The following is a 19,957-nucleotide window of genomic DNA, read 5'->3' on the forward strand; positions in this document are numbered from 1 at the left end:
TTCAAGTCCAGAGACTGATCTCATCTGAAGATGCCTTGCTAGCATCAGGCTCAGACAGTTACCTCCATACCTTGTTCTGCACACAGTGCTTCGAACTGGGACATTTTGAAAAAAACACCAAAAGATAAACAAGTTGACAAAGTGATTTCCAGCTTCAAGATCACAACCACCGGCCACTAGGACAAAATCCAGACTCCTCAATGCTGATACTGAAGACTTCTTACTGTGTATTTCTTCTTCCTTTTTTTTTTTTTTTTGAAAGCTTTTCAAAGTTACAAACAGTTAAGAGACTGATTTACTCCAAAATTTAAAATCTTAAAAGTACTGTTAGCTTAAAAAAATTGACAATTATCTTTTTTTTCCTAAAGGCATTCCAATTCATCTGCATCAAATAAGTGTCTGTAAAACTAACAATTCTGGCCTAAGATAAAAATCACATGTTTTTAAAACACAAAGTTAAAATTGGCAATACAAGTAGCTTTTTAGACTTAGATCAAAAGAGGGTTTCTTTTTAGAAAAGAATCAAACTGTCTTTCACCATTTTTATTGGTGTTTTTTCAACATTTCTCCCAGCTTTTACAATTAAAATAAATGACTCAATTTCACTGTCTATATTCAGTTCCCTTTTCATGTTTTTCTAGATTTCCATATTGCAAAATTTGGGCTACAACCACCACAGACGACTGCTGTTATGCAAGAACTATTCCTGCCATAAATATCCAAAACAATGATAAAATATTTCTGCTGTTATTAGGTTCTACAAGTTTGTTTTCACAGTACATTAGTTTGGGAGATAAAGTACATCCTTAATGTCTGCTTCAGGATTCAGCTCTATGATCTCTATATCCCAGACCAGCCTCCATAATCGTTCTGCTACAGAACACAGTAAACTTCTTGTTGCTGCAGATGCTACTAATTTGATGTAATTCTCTATATATTAGCTAAGAATCATATTCAAGATGATATGAAAACATCTCAATGTGAATCCCTCTGAAAAAATGAAATACATTACAAGTGCAAACAAACAGTTTAAGAGTACGTCTTTTGCCCAGTATAAATTATGGTACTTAGGGAAACAGTATTGAAAAAACGAACGACGCAAACACTCTGCAAATAAAAACAGTGAAAAGGGTCAGGGGTTACAAGGCTCGGTGCCTACAACCACTGAGCCCTGATCTATGACTGTTCCCGCAGAATTGACAGCAAGACAAAATAACAGCGACAGATCTGCCAGCATTAGCTATGCGCAGAAAAGGAAATAAAGGCAATCTGCAGTAATTTAAGGCTCCATCAGAAACATCATTAGTATGTGTCTCTTAGAGAATGATGAAATCGAGGGGGGGAAGAAAAAAAAACTTTTAATTACCTTACATGGAACTCAAATGAAACTGGACTTATAGAGCGACCCCAAAATTTACCTAGAAGTTTACCTTTAATGATGTAAAAGGTGTTTCAACCCTGGACACTGATTCTTAACCACTGTGGACTGAATTTTGTAATCGCCGAGCTCTCCCGATGCTCAGTGAAGAACTGAATCCTCTGTGCTTGCAGAATCATACACTAAGAAATTAAAACTTACTGCCAATTTGAGTGGTCTTGACAAACCTGACTCTGCCATGAGCCATACCAGAAAGCACTTACCTACCAGCAAAACAAGACCACAGCACTCCTCCCAGCGTGATGGGGGTGGTCGGCACAGGGATGTGTGGTGCATCTTCCACCCCTTGCCCTTACAGAAGCCAGGGCACCCATCTGAAATGGGCTCTTCCTTTCCCATCCCATTTCCAAAAGTTACTGACTATTTCGGCTTAGTACTGGGATTATTGCTGGTCATGAGAATTCCTTCTCATTACTAAATTTCCTTAAATATGAAAGGTTCAAAGAAAAACAGCAGAAGTCTGTCTCACTTCTTTTGTTTCCCGCCCTGTTAATTAAACTGAGGGTAAGTGAAAACAGTAGCCATAAAGAAGATGAGGATATGCATTTTTGAGACTACCTGCATGTTCTAACACACACCAAAAAAAAAAAAGGCAAAAGCCTGCCAAAAATGTCACTCCGTGTAGTTTGGTTTGTATCTGGGAGAGTGATGACTGTCATGCCACAACCAGAAACAACCAGGGAATTGGGTGGAACAAACTAAGATGACTCCTAACCTTTCTATAGGAGGCCAAAGTATGACAATGCCTTCCAAAAAAATTTGGACTCCTGAACCTCTTCCACCCCTTTTGTTTTCAACAGATGGATTAAAAAAAAAAAAAAAAAAAGCAGTGATACCTTGAAGAAAGAAATAGGAAGAAAACAGTGAAATCTTACTTTGCAGTAGTTTCTTCATCATATTTTGTTTTCAGATCAAATAGTTCTGTTCTGGTTTTTTCCAAGGCTAAAAGGCATAAACATGAAGCATTACAGCACTGTAACAGTAGTGAAAAGCAAAAAGACTACTCCATTTTTTTTATTGAGCCATAAATAAAGCTGTATACCTCCTGATGAAAAATGCTTTGCTTTATCTTTCTACCTAGGCAAACCATTATGACTTAGCAAAAACGTATCTTGATTTTTCACAATTTCTTACGGTATTACTTTTACATTGCAAAAACTTCCAATTTCTATTCTACTTAAACAAAGCTAGACATTATTCATTTCTTATTAAACTGGCTAAATTGCTTATTCATTTGAAATATTTATTGCAGTAATTCAGGGAATAACATTTCTTGTGTTCTCAAGGGAAACAAAAACAAACGTATCCCAACCTGGAATATATAAGGCTGCAGAGATGAACAGAAATATTAATGGCAAGCAAGTCACAGGAACAGGCAAGGAACACTAGTGTAAATTGGGCTCATACTGAACTCAGACCACTATAAATATTTATCATAGTTCAGAAATGTGTGAAACCAGAGCAAAACACAACATGGATGCAAAGTTCCATAGCTTGTTTTAATTGCTGTGTTGTTCTAATGCTGTATGTGCTTTGTGCTTGGCCTTGTCCACTGTATTTACCAACAGACTGGCTGCAACCCAAGTGTTCACTTAAGGTGTGAAGCCCCAAAGAAGCTCTGATTTACGAAGCACGTTCGAGCTCTGTTGGATCTCTCTGTACTTGCAAGAGCTGGATCACACACAGTCCTGACTCAGCTAACGATCTCTGTCCTCTCACCTCCAGCCTGAGCATTGGTATAGGTCAGAATAGCGATGCCAAACCTGTTTGCAAAGCTTGAACTTTGTGTTCGGCTTCTTCCAGCTTCGAGGCTGTCGACATCTGTGTCTCCTGCAATTTTCTATACAGGGAAAAGAAGAGGTGAGAACAGAGCTCGTAATCATGTTAAACAACTTATCTGTATTTTGAAAATTTGGAAGATAGAGTGATTAACTGTCTCAACTGTAATCAGACAACTGACAACACCACACAGACTACAAGGTGCTTCAATGGGACCCATAAATCATGTCACATTGCAGTACTGTTCATACTTCGCAGTCCCACTTATTAAAATTTTAGCAGTGTAGCCACCTCATAACATAAGCTGTGAACATTATACAAGAGTTGACTGCTATATAAATGACAACTTCGGTGGAAGGTTTTCTTGAGCATAATTTGTTTTGGAAATGTCACACACATTAAGAAAATTGTCACCAAGCACCCTCTGTTGTACAAAGTTAGTACAAGAAGAATGATACATTTCCATTTTACTGTCATAATGAAGAAATTTCTTGCCATTAAGTGATATACTGAATAGATGTGGCAGCTGTTTCATCGTAGCTGTAATGGATGCCAAATGCAGTAACATTATTAGCTACTTTTAAAAAAAATCTGCATATTTCAAAACAAATTTCACATTGATATTTTCTATATAACACGATCAGACCTCTAGTATGCTCACATTTCTTATGTCCACAGGCAATATTTTCTTGTTTGTGTCAGCAGTATACATTTTAACATCATCCTGCCATACAGGCACTACACCCTTTGCAAAAGGGTGGACAAAAGGAATTATAAAACTCATCTTTGGAAGGGAGCTTGTCTGACATCTTCCAGAAGACATTGCTTTTTATGACACCGCTTTTAAGATATTCTACAGATTTTTGAATTGTGAAATGGCTTATAAAACTATCAGCATCCTACGTGCAGTCTATAGGGTACATAAATTTATTCTCCAACACTGCTGACCAGGTTGATAACTATTTATACCGAGAAACATGCGTCAGTTCCCTTCATACCAAATTATATGCTTTTAGATCTCAAAATCTCTCTTATACATGCTTGTTTTTGTTATTTGCATTCCGTGAGCTGTCATTTTGTTTCATATTTACACATTTCTATACTGTGCTTTAAAGTCACTGTTTGCATGTTACTTATCAGAGAGTAACCACAGGTATCGATGAATAAAAAAAGCTTGGCTTTCACAGGTAGCTTTTTCCCACTCAGATATGAATTTAAACTACCAATGCGCCAACTAAAAAGCTCATGTAAACTCACGGGCTTTCACACTAAGTTGAACGTGTTAGCTTCAGTGTTACTGCTCCACAGGAGAAATAAATTCTCAAGGTAGGAAACTCGACTTGAAAAGCACTCCCTTTTAAGACCCTTGGTCTTGTTCTGCCAGATTTGTTTGCCCACTAGCTTACAAGATTCAAACATTCCTTACTCATTTGCAAAAGATTAGAAATGCATCCAAGATGCTTCAAGAAAAAAAATAAATCAGTAATGTAAAAATTAAAATACTCGTTAACACAGGACTGTGCAAGCTATTTTGAGGATAAAGTTCTAGTTCAGGAACGCAGTCCCCTTCTTAAACATGACCATACCGGCAGGGGTGATGCACCTCTTGGGTACAGTGTTTCATCTGAAATAGCTCAGGGTTGTACAGATTGTACAGTGATACTCTGACACACAAAGTGGACACAGTGGACTGAATTACACTGTCGGCTAATGGAGAAAGATTAGTGTCACAAAGGACAATGCAGCTAGTGAAGAATAAAAGCAGGTTTGCACCCTTCTGAACATGACACCCCCCACACAACACTACCGCCAAGCAACAATCTGTCCTTGTTTTACTCCTACACTTTCACGATTGTTTTTCTGTGCAAAGTTGAGTATCAAATGATTCTGTGTCAAACACATAAATCACCAGAATCACTCAATATATGAGCTGCCTCAGCACACCAAAGAAAGGATCCTGGCTGGGAGGATTAAACGGAAAAATACATCTCTCCTTCTCTACAATACCTACAGAGCACACATGCACACTCACCTCTCCTTCTCCGCGAAATCATTTTGTAATTTTTGTTCTTTTTCAAGAGCTATATTCTCAGCTTGGTTCTTCAGGGTCTGTTCATATTCTCGGATTTTCTCTTTAAGTGCTTTTATTGTAACCTCTACAGAAAAACAATAGGGAAAGAATGAGTTTACATGGCTCCACGTGGCTCCACAACACACAGCTTTCTTTACCCTGTAGGCTCAGTGTGTTTTAAACTTTAGCTCTTCAACTCTGACACAAAATCAATGGATATGAGTCCCTTTGGAGACCTTTTACTCCCTAAATGTTAAATTGAACTTTAAGCGTTTAGGTTGAGAAGAATCAATGGAGTTTGCTGGAAAGCAGAGCGAAGGTTCCTCTAACACGACTTTAAAAAAAAAAAAGAAAAGAAAAGAAAAGAAAAAAAATCAATTGTAAAATATAATATCACCTTATTGACTAGTCTCAAATTAGCTCGCTGCTGAGTGGAGATTAATAAAGTCCCAGTGCGGGTTTAAGTATGCATTTACACACAGGACAGTTAATTCACATAACTGTGATCATGTAAAAAGAGGCAGTTTTACTATGGTTCATGCACAGATGCAATCTAACACTAATTGAACACATATCTGGGATATAGCTATGTTCTGCTTCACAACTGACGACAAATACGGCAGTTAAGATTTAACTGCTGTATTAACAGTAGATCAGATGCAACAGACACTCTGGAGCCCCTCGTGTTCCCGTTGCTCTGACTGCCTTGTCATCCACAACGGGTTTTATGCACAAGCATCAACTGCTACAGCTCGGTGAGTGTGCTTGCAGTCTTCCAGGAAATCTGAAGAAACCCTGCTCTCAGATAAAGAAGCTTTCTTGCATTAAATGTGCCTGGTAACGGATGAGAGAAGAGGCAGAAACCTGAAGAGTCACCACGGAGCCTCTGATGGACAGTGTCTTGCTGCATGCCCTCATCCGCTCCTACATGAAAGCCCTCTGATCCCACCCACAGGAAAGGACCAGATCCTTATAGGGCTCATGCGAGGAAAAGCAGGACATTCACCAGAGTATGCTTTGTAACAATAATGGAATTTGGAAAAAGCGTCAGACTGCCAGAAGACTCACAGCTAGCAATACACTTCAATGTACTTACACAGAGATGGGGTGGTTTAAAGGCATCAGCTTATTAGCAGCTGCCATTAACGATGCTTTAGGAAAAATATCTTTGGATACAAATTGTTTCTCATTCGGCAGAAATATGGGAGAAAGACAAACTTTGCTATGAAAAGTAAAGCCTAACGACTTAAAAAAAATATCTCAGTAATACACACAAAACCGAGCATAATCCTTTAAAAGCCTGTACTTTTCGACTTGACTAGAGAACTGTCACACCAGGCAGCAGATACCTGGTGATAAGGTCCGCTGGCTGGGAATTACACCAAAGGCAGCCGGGACCACAGAGACCACAAGAACGGGGGGAGAGTGGTAAAACATGACTGCCAGCAAACCAGCTACTTCTGAATGAAGGACTGGGATTTTGCTAGCCATGCAAAAATCAGATGAGTCTCATTACAGATTAATAAACCATGAAAGGGACATAACTTTAAAAAAAAAAAAAGAGCAAGGGGAAATTCTTCTCCGAGATCTGGGAAACAGGAATTTTGATCATCTCCTGAATAAGCAAAGAATGCTCTTCACACATGCAAAAGGATGTTCATTCATACAGATGAAGGATGCACTATTTGTGCAAGAGGTACCTTTCCTGCTAGTACTTTCACATGTGAGCTGTACAAAAGTATTCAGGCACACGAAGAAGCATGGAGCGAAATAAGTAGCTTCCATTCTAACAACCTCAAGGAAACGCACAGAGTTGCACCTTACCAATTCTGAACACTTCATTTTAAAAAGGAAACAAAAGTACTAAAATTAATGCAAAAAGTGCACAAATATGGGGAAAAAATATGAATTTTGTGACAAATCTGTTTTTACCTTTAGGCACAATCTAATCCCCTACACTGCTGGAAGAACTGCGTGCCTTCTTTACTGTTCAGGTCAGCTGCAGCACGTTACCACTGCCATTTATACCAGGTTTGGAAGAAGTTTCTTAAAGGCATTGTACAGCTTGTATACAGCCCTCCTCCAAACAAAGAGATTAACTGATAAAAACACCCTTAGCTAACAACACACTTTTCCCTGGATATCTTATTAAACCTTGTTTGAAATAGAGCGTAAAACTATTGCACTGGCATCAAAAACAACGCAAGCACTAGAGTGGCAAAACAGAAAGGAAGTTAGTGCACACTGGGGTAATAAAAAAACTAAAACTAAAACTAGTTTACATGTAGTTGCAGCATGGAACTATGGAAATTGAGATCTTTCTGCTTTCTGGGATGAATCCCTATATCATGTCTGAGTGTATGGGATGCAGAGCCTCAGGAAAACTGCACAGTAACCTGCAATTATTGTGCATTTCCAGCAAAAGACTGTTGGGTAGAGCATTACAGCTCATCTTGTGCAGTGCAGCCTGTATCTTTGCATGCTGGAACCTATCCTCCCCATGGCCCACACCCTCTAAGTTAACAGCAAATCTGTGGGCACACAGGTGTTTCTTCTGCTGAAAATGAGACATAATAGATCCAACCTAATCGCTAAAGCTGCTTTCAAATGTTACCCATTTCAGTGCAATGGTTCCATAGCATAAGAAAACCTCAATCTTTCCACATTTTCCTTGAAAATTTACCTTTCTACCAGCCAGAACTTAGTATTGAATATGGAAATGTTGAGTCCCATGTACAGGGAAGTAGGTGTACAACTAAGCAAATTTTGTTTCCTGGTGAAGGAAACATGTTCTTTTGAAGTACAAGAAAACTTGAACAGTCTTAAGAACAACAGGCTTTAAATATTCGGTCTCATTAAAACTTACTTAATTCAACAATATTAGCTTGTGTTTACACTGTTCTTTGGATAGTCCCTGGAGTAAATGTAAAATATGTATGCTGAATGTACTCCAGCAACACATTTCAGATTTATGTAAGGGAAAATCAGAGTACAGGGAAAGTCCCATTTGTACAGGTTTGTATCCATGTATGAAATACTGCTGGTTTTTTTTTGTGTGTGTGTCTGTGTACTACATGCACCCACATGCACATTCAGCTTGATGTCAGTAGCAGTATGGTCTATCATATAGTGATATAGTGTCTACATATAACTTCAGTCAATGGTGTCGTTTCCAGGCAGCGCTGGAGGCTACAACCAAATAACAGCTTCACATTCTGACGTGGTGCTACAGAAGACTTTTAAAGAAATTCAGAGAGTCTAACCCAAAGTCATATGTATATGCACAAATGGCAATAATAGACTCCTTTACTTTCTTTACTGACTTTCAATGCTACTGTCAACTCTGCCTGTATGAAATAAAATTGAATTTCATCCCCGTGTTCAAATTTCAGTATGCATTAAAAGCTGGTAAACACACATTTGCAACCTACCCTGATTTTTCACCTCAGCGAATTCTTTGTTGTATTCCTCTAGAGTTTCCCTAAGTTTCTGGTTCTCTGTTTCAATATCGTGCATACGTTGAACCTTGAGCTGAAGTTGCTGTCCTAAATCCAAGGCTGGAACTGGATCTAAAAAAGAAACAGTAAAATAAAATGTAAGATAACAGTAACGCTTCTGTGACTTAAACAGCTCAGAGCTCAAGTGTCCTTTTTTCTCTATTAATACCTAGTTTACGTGACAAGGCCCTAGTTTAAATTACTTTTTCCATATGTTCATCACTCCACAACCTATATAATTAAAAAAATATGGATGGTTAACTTTACCTATGCTACCCTTTAAACTGAAGTGTGCCTTCCTCACTGTGGCTTTTATCCGCAGGGCAGTTCGCCCAGGGTGCAGACAGTCATGATGCGAAGGTATGTGACAGCTTGAAGTTTCAAATTTTTGTTTTTAAAATGAGAACTTTGGGGGAAAAAAGTAATCCAAAAAGTACCACCCACTGACAGCTGGTGTCCCTTAAATACCTCCACTTTTGCAGGAGTGAATTTCTGATGAAAATTATGTCCTCCTGCACAGCTGAGCACTAAAAGTTTATTTGATTATAGAGATCTGAGCTGTATTTTTTCAGAGCGACAGATCAATAACAATCTGAAGTATTGTGTAAATTTAATTAATTCTATGAATCTTGGATTTTGTGACCTTTATTCCCTATTTTTCGCATACTACTAATCGAATAAAAATAAGAAATTAGTTCGTAAGTTCTCAAGAAATTAATTCTTCGATGTCGGTTCCCTTCCACTGAAGAGAGTCCCTAGCACACACCTGACATGTACACATGCTTGATTTATTCTGGGATTTCTTCCCAGTCAGAATAGGAAAATGCTGGAGTCCAATGGACTTATAAAAGATTATTGAATACATTTCTGTTATGGGCGCCAGCATCTCTTGTGAAATGGCTGCAAAGATTTAGTCTCCTGTTGAGGAATGCTAAACACCAAACTCAGTGGATCAACAACAGTATATATTAGGGAGTTCACTTAATTTTCAGCCACCACAGTCATTAATTTTTCAGACCACCCTCAGTCTCTGGAAACACATAATAAGTCTATTGTACCTCTGTTAACACATTAAGCATGAGCCTGTGTGTTTTTTCAATATGCCAGCGTTGTTTCATAGTTTATAAAAGAATAGTACTGGGTTATGTTGAGCTCAGAGACATTATAAGTAGCAGTCTGCTGCATTTTGTTACTTCAGTTCTTCAACAGCTTATGGCATTACCCTGTTCATAATACAAAATCTAGGTTGCTTGTCATCTGTTCTCTGTACATACATAGTTTATGACTACATAGCTTTTTCATTTATGCTTTTTAGGCCAAATACTTTTCGTTATTATTATCTATATTAAAATATTTATAATAAATCAAACTTAAAATGTTATTGTGGCAGAGACACAGGGTACAGGTAAAGAATTAAATACAAAGTTTAAGTCACAGCAGTAGCACGAGTTAAAGTCCCTACAATATTTATGTATGGTCCAATTAAGGTACAGGCTGTCACAACATCACCCTTCTCCCATGTAGGTCCGCCGACCTTTAGCGGGACTGCCCGCTTTGTCACACTGCTGCAGCTCAGCATTTCTCTGACAGAGCTAGTCCAGGACATTCATCTGCCGAACGTAAAAAGAGGTTGGATTGTCTCAATCCACCCGTGTCTTAAGTTGTTAAAGGCACCTCAAAATATATCAAACAACGATCTTTTGCTTCAGCTATGGTATTTCTATAAGAGAGTGTTAAAATGCCACGATGAAAGAAACTGAACTTTAAAAAACTGTGAGTGCACTTTTCCCCCCTCTTTTTAGAATGTCCATTGTAAAAAGCCAGGACACCCACAAAACATATTTTGCTCCAAATACACATGGCTTTTTAAATTTAAATTGGTAAGGAATTAGGAGACAAAAATAACATGGGCATTATAAAGTGAATAATGACTAAGCCTTTAGTCAAATTTGCGATCCCTGAGAAGCTTTATGCTCAAAATGAAAATACTTGCAATCTCATAATTATTCATCAGGACATGTATATTTAATTTAGCTCTATTAAAGGTTAATGTTCAAGTAGCAAAACAGTTGCAGAACAAACAAAATGTAAAAACAGTCTCTGTGCATTAAACTTCAAACTTTACTAGAGCCTATTTGAAGGACTAATGGCCTGCAGCCACTAAATACTGCTTAAGGACATGTTAAAAAAAAAAACATGGCTGAAGCACCTCTTAGACTTAATTTTTATAAACTGCATTAAAGAAAACTAATCACTGCATGACAATAAGATGACCGAGACATTCTGACCAGAGACAGAAATAATTAATTTCTCATGGCAAGTTCCAACATGCTCTTTTATCTCAAAAAAAATAAAGGAGGACCATGATTTCTGGAGCATTTATAAACATCAATTAATCAGAAACCCGTACAAACCATACAGCCAGCACAACTCTTTTCTTACCTGAACGGATTGGATTTAAAAATAAATAAGAATACTCTCCTTTTCCCAACATATGCATGCATGAAAAAGCATACCTATTTATATTAACCAGACTTACAAAGTATGTTTCATGTCATTTAACAGGAGGTCACTGAATTTTTACACAAGCAATGGACCAAAACTTTCGATTCATTACACAAACAACAGGCATACGCATTCTGAAAAAAAATCAAACGCCACTAGCTTATAGACAGCAGCAAAAAAGGAAATGCCTTTTCTGTAATCGGTAAGAGAGAAAAATAATCTCAATTAACACTTCAATGTAAAAAACTCATTGCAAATTATTCCCTTGGTTTGAATCTTCTCTAGCTTGAAGTTCAGCATCCCTGCTAGGCACAAGATAAATAAGAAATGAGAACAGAGACAAAGGGAATCTGCTCATCCAAAACTTAAAAAGTGTTTAGCAAGATCATTACTAACCACGAGTAAACCGAGATGTCCATTTTTATATGAAGTTCTGTAGATTTGTTTCCATCTCTCCCCACTCTGTCCTACTTCCCTTATCCACTTGTAGCCCCCCATGTCCCCGAGGAAGCCCCTGGCATCACTCATCTGTGCGTGCCATGCATGCCCAGGCCTGGCCCTGACCCGGCAGCAGAAGTAACAACCTGCTGCATCTCCACACCTGCATCCCAAAGCCCGGTCCCGCTGCCACTTCCCCAGGGATCGCTCTTTAGGGACAGTGCACGCGGGGCTCCCTGTGCCTAGCTCGGTGCTCACAGCTGTCACGCACCGCACTAGTCCCCTTGCTGACAGCTCCTCTGCTCATGAAGGGGCTGGAGGAACACGTCCCAGCAAATGAAGAGGTGAACAGAATTAGCTAGCGTTACAAGTGTAACGTTATTTATATAGTAGGCAACACTTCACATCAAACAAGCCGGTGCAAGGCAGCAGCAGTAAACCTCTCAGGCTACTCTCGCACCATATACATGCCCCAAGGACAAATTATTTTCGAACAGCAGCGCAGGAGAACCAATTTTTTGCTGCCGCCTGTGCATGTAAACCACGCATTTTCAGAACAGCTTGAAAAGAAAACTAGAGATAGATCTGGACCAAAGAGCACGTTATGTTACTCGCTGGAGGCAGCACCTCACCACCTGCAGCCCCGGCACAACCCAAACCCCGTGACAAAACCCCACTACTGATGCCCGGCTGAATTTCCAAACGGGGTTTCACAAAAAAAAAAGGGGGGTGGGGGAAAAAATCCCTCGCTCATTCTGTGAGCTGGAAAAAGACACAGATCTTAATAATTCAATCTAAGTGTTTACACAAAGAGCACTGTGGGTACGCTGCCCTCCCCTGTCATTAGCGGAGATGAATGCACCCCCTTGTGCGCGCTGCTCCCGCAATGACATCACGCTCCCGCCTGCCTCGCTTTTCGCCAGGGCACTCTAGGCTAATGTAATCATACGATTACATAATTAACCCAGCTGTCTCATTAAGAAAATCAACTGGAATTCAGGGCATAATTAGTCATACAGCAATTAGCATGCTGATGAGCGACTGATGAAAAGCTGTCTAGATACGGAGTATGCTGGGACCACCCTCGTTTATCGGGGATGGGGGGGGCAGAACCCGGTTCAAGCCCCCCCGAGAGCCGCGGGGCCGGGCCGGGTCCCCTCGGCCGGCAGAGGCCTGCGCAGCCCCGGCCTGGCGTGGCCTCGCCACCGGGCACCTCGCGGCCCCTCCCGGACGGGCCCCTCACGGCACCTCACGGCCCGGCCCGGCCCCGCGGGGAGCGAGCGGCAATGCCCGGCCTGGAGCTCGGAGCCGGGAAGCGCAGCGCTGCCCTCGTTAAGGCTCCGGGCCGGGCCGAGGAAACTAACCAAAAAAAATAAAATAAAAAAGGCGCCTTTTTTTTTTTTCACGCTTCTGAGGGAAATGTGCTTCCCGAGCTGCGGTGCGAGGCGCTGCCGGCGGGCTCGGCTCGGTTTATTCACAAAAGGGGAAAGGGCACCTAATACTTCGGCCGGTGTCTTAAAATGGAGCTCCTGAGAAGGCTTTTCCAAAACAAAGGGCTTCTCCTAAATCCCCTCCTCCCTCTTCATGACAGGCCCGTAGCGCTGGAAACGCACGGAAAGCAAGTTATGAAACAGTGCCAGGACTACAGGGGCAATTAATATTTTATATCACAGGGAATGTGTTTCCTAAGGTTGGGGTCTAAAAATAATGCACTGAAGGCACAGCAATTGTTTCGAAAAGACTGTTTGTGTTGCCTAAACCGTGCTGTAAGCAAACCGAGCTTAGCGATCGCTCACAAGAAACACCCACGCAAAATGATAAGGGAGGGGGAAAAACTAAAAATAAAAATAATAATAACAAAAAAAAATCCACCCTCCTTAGCACAACTTCGCTACCATAAGCTGTTAACTTTTTGGAAAAAAGTTCAGCTCTGCCATGTCATGGCAAAGTGAAGCTTTTGGCCCAGGCTGCGCCGTGCAGCGAGCGGTTCTCTGGGCACGCGGCGCCTGCTTCGCAGGCAGCTCCATCAGCTTGTGATGCACTAAGTGCCTCCTTGGGAGGCTGCATATCTGAAAATAACCTGAAAATGTGTTTTAGAAAAAATAATAATTACATTGTAGCTTTTGAATATTCAAACACCTCACAGCATACTTAATTAATTCATTAATTATTCCCCAGAAATTTCAGGGGTAAATTGAAATAGCCTAGAGAGACTGAGACAAAGATTTCATGGAATAAATGATAACTTTCCTCCCGTTCCCCCATGACTCTGGTAGCCCAGGGACAGAAGAGTTATAGCCGTAATTCCGTTTGAAACAAAGCTCATCATCTCTCCAACTCCTCACTTCATAAAAAACATGAAAAGGTTCTCCCTTCCATCAAGAATTAAACACATTTTCTTACTCCCCCACCCCACAGGACTGGGATCTCTCTCTTCCTTTTATTTTTTCCATTTTTCAAAGTGTTCGCCTCGCCCTCCTGGCATCGGAACGTTTTGGAAGGGCCGTGCCAGGGAATTCAAAGCACCCACAAGAGGGTGAGGGACCCCCATCTTCCATACCAGAAAGAAAGCAGAATGCCACATTCTGCCGCCCTCCAGAAGCACTAAAGCAGCAAAGCAATTCTGAAGCGACGCCTCTGAGCAGGGACGGGAAGCCGCAGCGTAACGGCGGCTTTGCTCCCCATTAATCACCATAAGCTGTCAGTGGCAGCACCCTGCAACACTCACAGGGTTAAGTGAAATGATGTGAGATGGGATATGGCCACTTCGACCACAATCACAAGGATCCCTGTGCCGGAATGTGGCTCTTACACCTTGTAGGTTGTTACGTGAAAACATCCTTTATTTATCTACCAATTCTAGATTGGCTACTTGCTGAAAAGTTGCCTTGGCTCTGCACCACATTATGAGATGCATCTCTACCCTAGTATCCCCCAAAAAATCAAGCAAGGCAATGTTGATGATTGATTCCTTCATGAATTGTGTTGCAGCTCCCTTTACCTTCAAAGAAGTAACCAAAATTAATCCTCAGAGAAGTTTTTAATATTAAAGTGGGCATGCATAATAGGTGATACAGTATTTTATGGCACTGTAATATGCCAGCTACAAAAGGACCTAGTGAGTTATAGGAGAAACCCCCAGCAACTGAAAATGCTCCAATTTGAACATTAATATTCTAGTAATGGCTGAAGACAGTGGAATTTACTGCTTGCACACTGAGCTCAATGCAAAGCAAAGGACAGTTACAGAAAATCATTCATATGCTAAAAGTTTCATTTCTCCTATTTTGAGATTATAAAAAGAAAAGAGAACCCTCCACTGTATTTGAAAGCATTTCTGCCACTATCAACCCTTCTTTCTCCTGAACACTGCTGAATGTAGTTAGCCCTAAACCCTCAGCAGGCTGGGGTTTATTCTAATTCCAGTTCACATTCCTGCAACTGACGAAGGGAAGTGCAATATATCCCATCCCACATGAATCAAATACTGCCTCTTCTTCCCCGAATATGCAACGCTGCTCCAGTCGCTGGGGTTCGGGTTGCTCTAACCCCAGTCCCTAAAGCGAAAGCTTCAAAAGGGTGCTGCAGTTGGCACCTCCAGGTGAACGTGCCCGAGGCAGCAGGGCTGTCTGCTTGCCTATACGGCACATTCTTCCTGCATCTACTCACTGCATCCTTCCCCTTAGCTGCACCTCCCCTCTTCCTTCCGTGCCTCCAGCCTACCAACTAAAATAGGGCTTGACAACCACACAATAAATTTTTTAAAGTGTGTGCTTTAGGGATATTTCTTCCTGCGAATATTTATTCCAGCTTTTACAAAGGAATTTATCCAATTATTAATTCAACGTGAAAAACGGAAGAAAAAATGTGATCAGACAAGCCCAATTTGAAGTCACATATTCAGGTAACAAAGCTATTTTTAGTTATTGTGACATCCATTTCAAAACATAAGGATAAAGTGAATGAGAACTAAAAGACTAGCATCGGCCAGGACTTTGCGCCTCATCTGAAAATAACTATGTAACGCTAGCAGTATGCCCTACCAGCGTGCACTCAGCCAGCACAGATCCAAAATTGTATTTCATGCTGTATTTCCGAGAGGCACGGCACAGAATTCAGACCCCGGAGGGAAGGAGGCTGAAGTGATTACGAGCTACTTCCACATTCCTCCGTGCTGGGCTGCCCGGAGGCTGGAGCAGCATCCCAGGCGAGCCAGACCCTTCTGAAAAATTCACAGTAGCAGCGGCTGACCCCACCGAAACGCCGCTCCAGACCTCCACTCTGCAGCCTGGGCTATGTAAACCATCCCTTTCACCCCACCTCAGGCATTTCTTTGTGCAGAACGGTTTGCAGAAAAATCACCGGTGCCTACGTTCCCTAATTTGTTATTATATAGACTTCTCTTCCAGCCAGAATTGGGGCATTTTAAATATGTTTACACAAGTCCCTTTTTTTTTTTTTAAACTGGCCTGAATGTGCTGGTGAAGCTTCAAAGACTGTACCTTCAGATGGGATCCAGTCACAAGCTAAATCACTACCTGCAGCCCCATGGGTTTACTGCTTTTCGCTCTTTCAAGTATTAACTACGTTCAATTTTCTGCTTAATTTTATTCGATTTTCAAGTGTGTTTAAAAAGATACCCTACTGCTCTCTTTGAGGGGGTGTATGCACTGCTTCTGTTGTCCGTGAGTAAGTTCATTTTGCTTCCTTTCCTCCTAGGACTACTCACTGTCATACTGATTTGTTTTCCCTCTAATGTTGAGAAAAGGCACTTGTTATGAATATTCATTTCCATTGCAAAGTTAGGGACAGCAGAAATATAAGCCCTTTCATTTTACGCTTCTATCTCCAGTTTGATTTATGTATATTTTATTCAAGAAGGGGGGACTATTTTGACACCTATTATCGTTTATCAAACAGAACTGCTTGAAATTTTTCGCACTGTACCTAACAATAGGAAACATTCCTCAGAAACTTACCTGTGCTGATCAGTCTCAACACACCACAAACTCAGAGTGTATTACAACCCGATCATGCTCTCTAGACAGAGTTTTGCAAAACAATTACCAATTAGCCCGACGAAAAGTACTCTGATAATTAACTTTTTATACCGTGTTTTTAGTGCTCTAGTTCAGGATGTGCTGAACATGATCCCTCAGAGCAGCCTCTTTTCCTTCTCACCTCTTTGCACTCAGCCATCTCTCCTCTGCAGGCACCAGTGCCGTGTGTGCGCGCTTGTGCCGCGATTTAAGCACGTCATGCAGCTTTCTGCTCACCTGGGTACATAACAGTCTGTACTGCCTTTCTTCTATCGGCTGGCATTAACCTTTATGCCTTCTGCTTAACATTATGTTCTGCAGAACAACCCAAACGAGTCGCGTAATGTACACGGATACAACAACTTCATACACATTTATCACCTCCAGCAGAAGCAAAAGATAACTTTTCTGAAAAAAAATCTAACCCGTTTTTCTCTTATGTCACTTTCGACCACAGAGCACTGATCAAGCGTTAACCGCTTTTTAAATGGAAGTCTTTTCGTAGCCCAGGCAGCAATACAAGTCTGGAGAGTGTTGCTAAACTGTAAATAATCACAGGGAAATGGAGCGGTGTAAGCACTACATCTCACAGTGCCGATAGCCTGTGCTCCTTGGGAAAGGAATGAAGCTTTCTTTATGGGTGAGAAAAAGATTTCTGCCCGTAGAAGTAATTCCCTAACACTTATTTTAATTGATTACTTCTTTTAAATGAAGTTTGTGTTTCCCCAGCTAAATCTTCCCTTGGAAAAGATAGCCCTGTGCAAGGCAGGGTGTGTGAACGGGCAGGGCAGAACCGTGACTGCGAGCACCACTGCTACGCGTCCGATGTGTGCGCGGAAAACTCTCGCAAGGCGCCCGTCCCTCCTTCCCCTCCCTCTGTAAGGTCCAGCCCCTGGGGCCGGGCACGCAATTTATGACGGTAAGGAACAAGGGAAAGACAAAATTTCCACTTCAGCCATCTTTCATTGTTACTGCTTTTAATTGTTTTGACAGGGCACACTAAAAGAATTGTGCATTTCTTCTTTTTACCCTCCCTGTTATTTTATGCTTCCCTTAGACAGGGGCTTCTCTGAACTAAAAAATACATCATGCACATTAAATAGCACCGAAGCGATGGCATATCTGACCACAACAGAGCTGTGAAGAGTCTCCAGTAAAAACACAAGCACATCCCCTTTCACACTGTAGGAGTCATTCAGTTCCTTCTCGTTGAGATCCAGATTAAGCAGACTCAACCGTTTGTGACTCAACCCACAAGAGCTGCACAGTCCCCACCGAACTGAGAGCAAGTACTTCTTGTTAACCTACCCTGATTCTCAAAACGTGTATGCTGACAAGCCTCCGCACAGTTTCTTACTCTGTTGGTGCAGGGCACAGCCGTGCCGGAGGCAGGAAGGCGGCAGGGAGGAAGGAGCCCAGCTTAGGGCTGAGCCTCGGTGGAGGAGCACAGGCTGCAGGCTGGGACCCGAGCCCAGGAGCGACGGCACGAGTTTTCCCCGAGTCCAGGGAGTCGCAGGAGGAGGCGAACTGACAGGTACTCCTCTCTGCTAGCAAGTTTTTAGCGGTACTGCAAAATACGTACCATCCCTTGTTAGAGGAAATGAGCGCTGGCACCCAAATTTGGTTTAATCGGTGCCACAGCAAGATTGAAAATTTTCTGTTTCAAGACAGAAGTTGTTTCTTTTTGCCTACGCAGCAGCCATTCGTAACAGGAGTAATGCTGAAAACCGAGAAAATGAAAGTGTGGCATTGTGCAGTAATCGCACAGTAATAACGAGACAGCGTAAAGCGAAATTCTGTTCAAGCAGTTTATGCAGATACCGTCATCTGGCATTCGCTCCGGTCTCTCTTTTAACCTTTACTTGAAAATCACAGTGAAGTTTTGTTTAACAAAAAAAGATTAAACTTCTCAAGCATTGAACATTGTTCCTTTTTAAGAGAAAAATATTTAATTTTTAATATTGTTCATGCTTAATATTTTTCTGTTAAAGCTTTAGAAAAAGACAATTATGTATATACTGCAACTGCTCCTCCAAACACTTACAAAATAGGGCTCTGATTTCACTTGAAGTGTTTGCAAGACTAGAACCCTGAAAGCCAAGGGTGATAGCATAATGCACTTATTTTATAAAATTAGAGAGAAAGAAATCTTGTACAGATGGAAGAAAGCCTCCTCAAAATACAAACTGAACCTCCCTTTACCTCAAAATAAATACATTCGCATTATTTTTAAAGGTAAGTTGTGACAACCTTGTTGATTAGTGCAATTCATGTGGCAGCATTCACTTTTCTCTAGCTCTCTACTGCATACTGAAAATAAGGCAATTAAATGAGAAAATTAATTCCATTAATTAAAAATGTTCAGTCTCCAGCAAGACAGAATGATCTGAGTGAGAATTACAACTGTATAAATGCACATAAACCAAAGTGTTTTCTGTGATACGTACTTTCCTTTCAGAAGGATGTATTTTGCAGAACACGCCGATGATAACGCTACTTTAACAGTGACATAAACGGGGGAGAGATATGAAAAGGTCTATTTTATCTTTTAAAGAGAAAACCACTTGATGTACACAGGAAAATTCACAAAATACCAGCCTTCCCACAAATTCTTCACTGGAGAGCCTGAGTGAAAACTCTGGTCAAGTCAGGAAAGAAAATCATTAAGCTTAGCTGAATCCACAAAGCACCATAGCCAGAGTTTCAATACAGATCATTTTATACTAAAATTAAAATAGAAGTCCTTTTTAATTATATAAAGTGTGCACATTATTACCGAGGAGAGGAATACATGCTTTCCTCAAGAACCATAAAATTGGCTGCTGGGAATTAGACTTCAGCTGCAATTATTATATGGTCCTATAAAGGATATTGAACGTCTGATAAAATTGCACCCTTGTCATGTAACAGTGATGCTTAATGCTAAATAACCACTCTGCAGCATTCCAGTCATAGCTTTCTCAAAACATCATAGCTCCCTTCTTGCACTGAAAAGAAAACATCGCAGGATTTCAGAGCTAAAAGCGTACCTAAATATTTGAAATACCAAATGGACAGGTCAAAAGATATGTAAGCCACAGAGAGGCAGAACAGCACGTGTGATAAATTAATACTGGTGTCTCTTATAAAGGAAAGCCCACCATGAAGATACACCGAATGTAGAAGACTATATATGATGAAAGGAAAAAGC

At 40.9% G+C, this 19,957-nt stretch overlaps 1 protein-coding gene across 13 annotated transcripts in view; it reads right to left on the reverse strand.

Moving 5' to 3' along the window:
* CUX1 (cut like homeobox 1) overlaps positions 1-19,957 on the reverse strand; it is a 268,818-nt gene that overhangs the window by 126,369 nt on the left and 122,492 nt on the right. For all 13 annotated transcript variants that reach the window (XM_080563165.1, XM_080563174.1, XM_080563173.1 and 10 more), the window contains exons 5-8: positions 8,720-8,857; positions 5,250-5,373; positions 3,202-3,278; positions 2,314-2,380 (exon numbers count right to left, since the gene is read on the reverse strand). In XM_080563165.1, coding sequence (XP_080419291.1) covers positions 2,314-2,380; positions 3,202-3,278; positions 5,250-5,373; positions 8,720-8,857 — 406 coding nt within the window. The remainder of the gene's footprint in view (positions 1-2,313; positions 2,381-3,201; positions 3,279-5,249; positions 5,374-8,719; positions 8,858-19,957) is intronic.

This window comes from Anser brachyrhynchus, assembly GCF_964034855.1.
Source record: "Anser brachyrhynchus genome assembly, chromosome: 20".
Classification (NCBI taxonomy): Eukaryota; Metazoa; Chordata; class Aves; order Anseriformes; family Anatidae; genus Anser; species Anser brachyrhynchus.